The sequence below is a fragment of the Chaetodon trifascialis genome, chromosome 7 (genome assembly GCF_039877785.1).
Source record: "Chaetodon trifascialis isolate fChaTrf1 chromosome 7, fChaTrf1.hap1, whole genome shotgun sequence".
Taxonomy (NCBI): domain Eukaryota; kingdom Metazoa; phylum Chordata; class Actinopteri; order Chaetodontiformes; family Chaetodontidae; genus Chaetodon; species Chaetodon trifascialis.
In genome coordinates this window covers 25,794,362-25,799,159 of record NC_092062.1, presented here as the reverse complement: position 1 = coordinate 25,799,159, position 4,798 = coordinate 25,794,362, and the positions used below count along the sequence as shown (strand labels likewise).

The window sequence follows — 4,798 nt, the reverse complement described above, 5'->3', positions numbered from 1 at the left end:
ACGGAACCTAAGAGCGGCCAAGCTTCATGGTTTCGCGAACAAACCATAACGAATGGTTTGGATTTAGCCACGTTAATTTCAGAATTTACTAACTCTCTTAGATATTCTCTAAATAGTGATGGTGCCATAAAAACGTTTAAGATTATTTTAATTAATGGGCTCACAGAACTGATTTCTGAAAAGGTCAGTAACAATATTTAACCCTGTTTTAATTTAAAAGAACTTGTTTAAAATGTTATAGTGTCTGTAGAAACAAGAAAGCATAAGGCCGCACTAAAGATTTGTGTTTGATGTTCACATCAGCTGGATTGGTGAGACTGAGCAGACTGGCTTCAGTCATTTTATTTAACTTTCATTTTAGCCAGAAACAGCATTTAGAAAAAGAGGAATGTAATGATTTACAAATGACAGTCATCGTCTTCACCTCACACTTCATTTTAATGCGATAGTTGATGTTTGTACAGAAAGAGCACAACTGCCTAATTTTAATATAGAAAAAACACATTATCCCGTCAATGTCACACATGTATGAACTTGTTTTTTACCTTTCAAAATCATAATAAATGAGAACAATTGTAAAAATAAAAAAATACAAAAACATCAACAGAGAATGAAACAGACAGCAGCATGTACAATATCGTGCAGAATATTATAAAAATACTCTAAATATTAAGTGCAAGCAACCCTTGTAGGAAAAGACTGACGGAGATGGTATCATCCTTGGTAAATCACTGACAGTCAATGGCATAAAGGCACAGGATTATAGTAACAGACAGCACAAAGAAGAGATTTTCATTCAGACTGTAGGACTGGTGGTGACTTTCTCCAGCAGTTTTTTGTATTGTTCTGGGTCATCAGTGCTCTGGAAGAGAGAAAAATATAATCAGTGAAGCACATTCAAAGGCGCAAACTTACTCAGACCGTTAAGAATAGCACATATTCTCATATTTGTACATGAAAATATGTGAGAAACAGTGAGCCAACCCGCACTTCTTTCCCATATTCCTTTAATCAGGGGTGCACATAATGGTTTTAGTCTGGTGCTCAGGTGAGTACCAGGGGGTGGGGTTTGGTACCCATTCATACAGAGTGCAGTCTTAATAAACACAATGTTCCTCAGTGTCTCTCTCATGGTCCTTTGCTTCATTTCCTGTAGAGTAGACGATGAAGATGCGGCGCCCAGTCCCTGAATGAACCTCCCATTAGCTCAGCATCAGGGCTGAGAGACATAACCGGATGTTATGCATTTCTGATTTTTGTCACACATGCGTACCAGTTATGTGCACCCCTGCTTGTCACCCTATCCTTAATTTAAGTGCACTGGAAATGGCGAAAATGCACTGACTTCCTGTTCTGACTGACATGGAACTAAGGAAACGGCGAGCCTTGAACTGTAGCATCTGAAAGATCACAACTGAGATTATGACCAGAGGTTCATAACAACAATATTTGCAGCGACATGGAGGAAAAAATGTTTCCTGAGTAAAAAACTGGTTCTCCGGTCAGACATGAGTTTGCAGACTCTACCTTGTTTTCCTCCTTCTCACTGCTCCTCAAAGCTTTGATCCCCAACACGGCAGAGCTGATGACGACGCAGAGCTCCAGGATTGAGAGGATAATCAGTATAGCAATGATGCCTCTCTTCAGCATCTGATGGGACAAAAAAAAACAAAAAAAACTGTCAACTTTAAAATGCCTTCACATTTGTGTATTTCCTTTTGATTTTTATGTCAGGCTGGAAAGAAAAATGAGGATCTTATCTCACATTTATGACTTCTCTACCTCATAATTCTGACTTACTATCTCATAATTATGAGATGACGTGTTACACCATATTTATCACCCATCAGATTCTGTGACTTGAGGAGGAATTTAAGCTATATTGCCGCTCAAACATAAGCAGGTTTACTAGATGGTACTGTAGTATTCAGGGTGACACCTTTTGACAGCTTGGATGCATTTCTGATGGCTGGCTTTGCAGATCAGAGGTCTTTTGTTAAAATCCTAATTGTTCTGATTATCGTATTGTCACTGTGAGAGCACAGCTTTAATGTCCCTGAGGAGAAATCGGTTATTCAGCTTGTATTTTCAATGGTGAGATGACATTTTCCACACTTACCAGAATAATTGCTTTGCCCTCCAAGCATTTCTCCATCCAAACGTCCTCTTGAGGAGATCGTGTATTGTACGGTGAAAGGTAATCATCATCATCACACATCCACCACAAATTCATGAATTCTATATTAAGGCTGTAGATTATGATGGCTGCGATGGCGAAACCAACTCCTGCCAGATTCAGAAACACGTTGAGGAAGACCTAAAATATAAGACACATTGGTTTAAGTACAACCAAACACAAACCCACAGCAGGCAATAAACAGCATACAGCGCGCTCGTGGAATTAAAGAGTCACAGACAATCTCGCCCTTTTACACTGAGAGGTCTGTATCAGTGGAAACAGCTATATGTCTTGAACCTAAACAAGAATAAAATGGTGATGATGGATTAAGAGGATGTTAGAAATCTGAACTACTCACCAGACATGGACTGGGGTACTTCTCAGACAAGATGCTCACGATGCCAAATAAGATAAACTAGAGAAAGGACAACAAGCAAAATCTTTAAACGCCCATTCATCCATACTAATATCTGTGTATTTTGAGCAGCAGGAGGGAAACTTGGTAACCTTAAAATGTAAATTTGTCCCCTGGGTCTAACCTGTTCACCCTCTGCCTCTGCGTATCTGACCTGCACATTCAGTTTTATATTTGAAGATGTCCCCTTCAGTGAGTTTGAAACCCCGAACACAGACAGTAAAGGATATTTTCCTCTCAGATTCGGCCACATCAAATACCACAAGTTGGTTAAAGTGAAATGGAAAAATAGTACACTGGACACACCCAGTGATTCTTCTTGTGAACAACAGACAAGCTGCTATTAGCCGCCACAGCCCAGATGAAGCTGTGCTTGTCGTCACTCGAGCTGTGGGAGAGACCGATTTTACAAAGAAAAATATTATTTAAAAAAAAGCTCGCTCACCATCCCTCCCAGCCAGAAAGGAGACAGTTCGCTGCCATTGAAGGGAATCGCTCCAAGGCCGATGTTGAGCATCCCGATGACAATGTGCAGAGCCTGTGGAGGAGGAAACACAGCGTGAACAACAGCTGTACAGTGCGACTGCACTTACCAGGTGACAGTTAAACAGGAGCGCAGCGCCGTGATCGGGCTGTGACTCACCCCCAGCAGGGACTGAGACGTTTTCTGGACCCTCCTCAGGTGCTGAGACACAGAGCAGCACACGGGGCTGCAGCACAGGCCTTTGAGGATTTGACACAGTGGAGGGCAAGAACTCTGGGGGTCAGAGGTCAAAGTCAACACAGTGACCCCTTGAGATTTGGCTATGGTCACAGGCATCCTGGCTGCTGCTGTGGACTGAAAGAGAGAACAGAGGACCTTTAAATCTGCTGAATGGGGATGAATCAGACTAACCTTAAACTCATTGGCTGGCGTTTCCTGTTGGCCGCCATTTAAAAGATGACTGCAAATCAACTGCACGCCTTTTTCGACAACATTGCTTTGTTTCCTACTCGCACCAACCCACTGCTTCACATCATCTTTCTCCCCTTTGCAGCTGCGCAGCACGGTGGTGTGAAATGGCCGCTTTTGAAGGCAATTCCACTTACTAGTAAGCTCGCTGCCAAGTTTACAAACTTAGACCGAGACGCACAACGTCTTTCCAGCCAATCAGCGACCGGGGAACGAGTCGCACTCCGTCTATCTGTATCTCCCTCTTCCATATCTGCGAGGAACAGAGCTCATTTCACACCATGACAGTAATGAAGCGGCACTGAAGGGAGGGTGCATTTGATTGGCTGCTGAGCTCAAATATCTTGATCAATCCAGGACGGAGCTTTCCAAAGTCAGATGATAATAAAGGACTTGAACCTGAGAGCGTTTCCTCTGAGCAGCGCCGCTGTCCTCACACGCCATCTTGGATCTTACATGGCTTGTTTTGATTTTAAACAGAAGTCACTTTTTCTTTCCTGACAAGCCGGCAAGAAGTTCATCTGACTTCCAGAGAGTTCTGACTTGAAACGAACCTTGATCAGCACTGAATGGCTTAAAAATGGATGCATTCACTTCCAGTGGAGGACCATATATATTTAAAGCTGGCTGAATGTGATCAGGCTCAAATAAACTACTTAACACATGTTCTATGAATCAAACACAGAGTAAAGACTTGCCTGTTTGTTTCTTAAATAAAACCTCGACGCTTGTACTCCACTCGTCAAAGTCTGGTTAATGGCAGGCTGCGCTTGTTTCTCACTTTGTTTGGAGAAGGAAAAGAGGAGGAACTCTGCCAATCTCTTCCAGGAAGTACCTCCCTACATCTGGAAGCCTGACAGAAAGTTAACCCTATGTTGATCATTCAGCCGAACACAAAGATAAATGTGAATAATCTGCTTTGATTTTTATTAAATGCTACTCTTTCAGCCTAAGACAGAGAAACTCCTTTCACGTTTTTTCACAGTGCAGTTATATTTTATCTCACTGCACCATTATTGAAATATAGTTTCCAGACGTTCCCACAGTGCCAGGAAATTAGTCTGGTGGGAGAAATGGGATTTAGAGAGAAAGGAGTGTGATGTTAAACAGCTGCTGGCTTGAATTTGTACACGTGTGACATTATAATGCACGGTATGTCAGCGCACTTTGCTGTGTTGTAAATCTATGAATCCATGCACCATGAAATGTAGAATAACTGCAGGAAGGGAGGGACGGGATCCGGTTGCCATGT

At 42.2% G+C, this 4,798-nt stretch overlaps 1 protein-coding gene across 2 annotated transcripts; it reads right to left on the bottom strand.

Moving 5' to 3' along the window:
* Window positions 1-416: 416 nt before the first annotated feature.
* LOC139334398 (membrane-spanning 4-domains subfamily A member 6C-like) lies at window positions 417-4,378 on the bottom strand. Of its 2 annotated transcripts, none has more exons than XM_070967246.1 (7): window positions 4,245-4,378; window positions 3,238-3,432; window positions 3,040-3,132; window positions 2,538-2,594; window positions 2,120-2,317; window positions 1,528-1,650; window positions 417-862 (listed from the first exon to the last, which is right to left on the bottom strand). In XM_070967246.1, exons 2-7 carry the CDS (start codon window positions 3,412-3,414, stop codon window positions 797-799), a joined length of 714 nt encoding a protein of 237 aa, XP_070823347.1. In that variant the 5' UTR covers window positions 3,415-3,432; window positions 4,245-4,378; the 3' UTR covers window positions 417-796. The 2 variants fall into 2 exon arrangements, with proteins under 2 accessions (XP_070823347.1, XP_070823346.1); XM_070967245.1 differs by lacking the exon at window positions 4,245-4,378 and adding an exon at window positions 3,946-4,005.
* Window positions 4,379-4,798: the final 420 nt, after the last annotated feature.

Bases quoted from the DNA above. Each gene is read 5' to 3' on its own strand.
- LOC139334398 (XM_070967245.1), bottom strand. From the start codon at position 3,990: ATGGCGTGTGAGGACAGCGGCGCTGCTCAGAGGAAACGCTCTCAG. The intron at 3,133-3,237 runs GTGAGTCACAGC...CCTCCTCCACAG, and splicing joins CGTCTCAGTCCCTGCTGGGG to GCTCTGCACATTGTCATCGG. The intron at 2,595-3,039 runs GTGAGCGAGCTT...TCCTTTCTCTAG, and splicing joins CTTTCTGGCTGGGAGGGATG to TTTATCTTATTTGGCATCGT.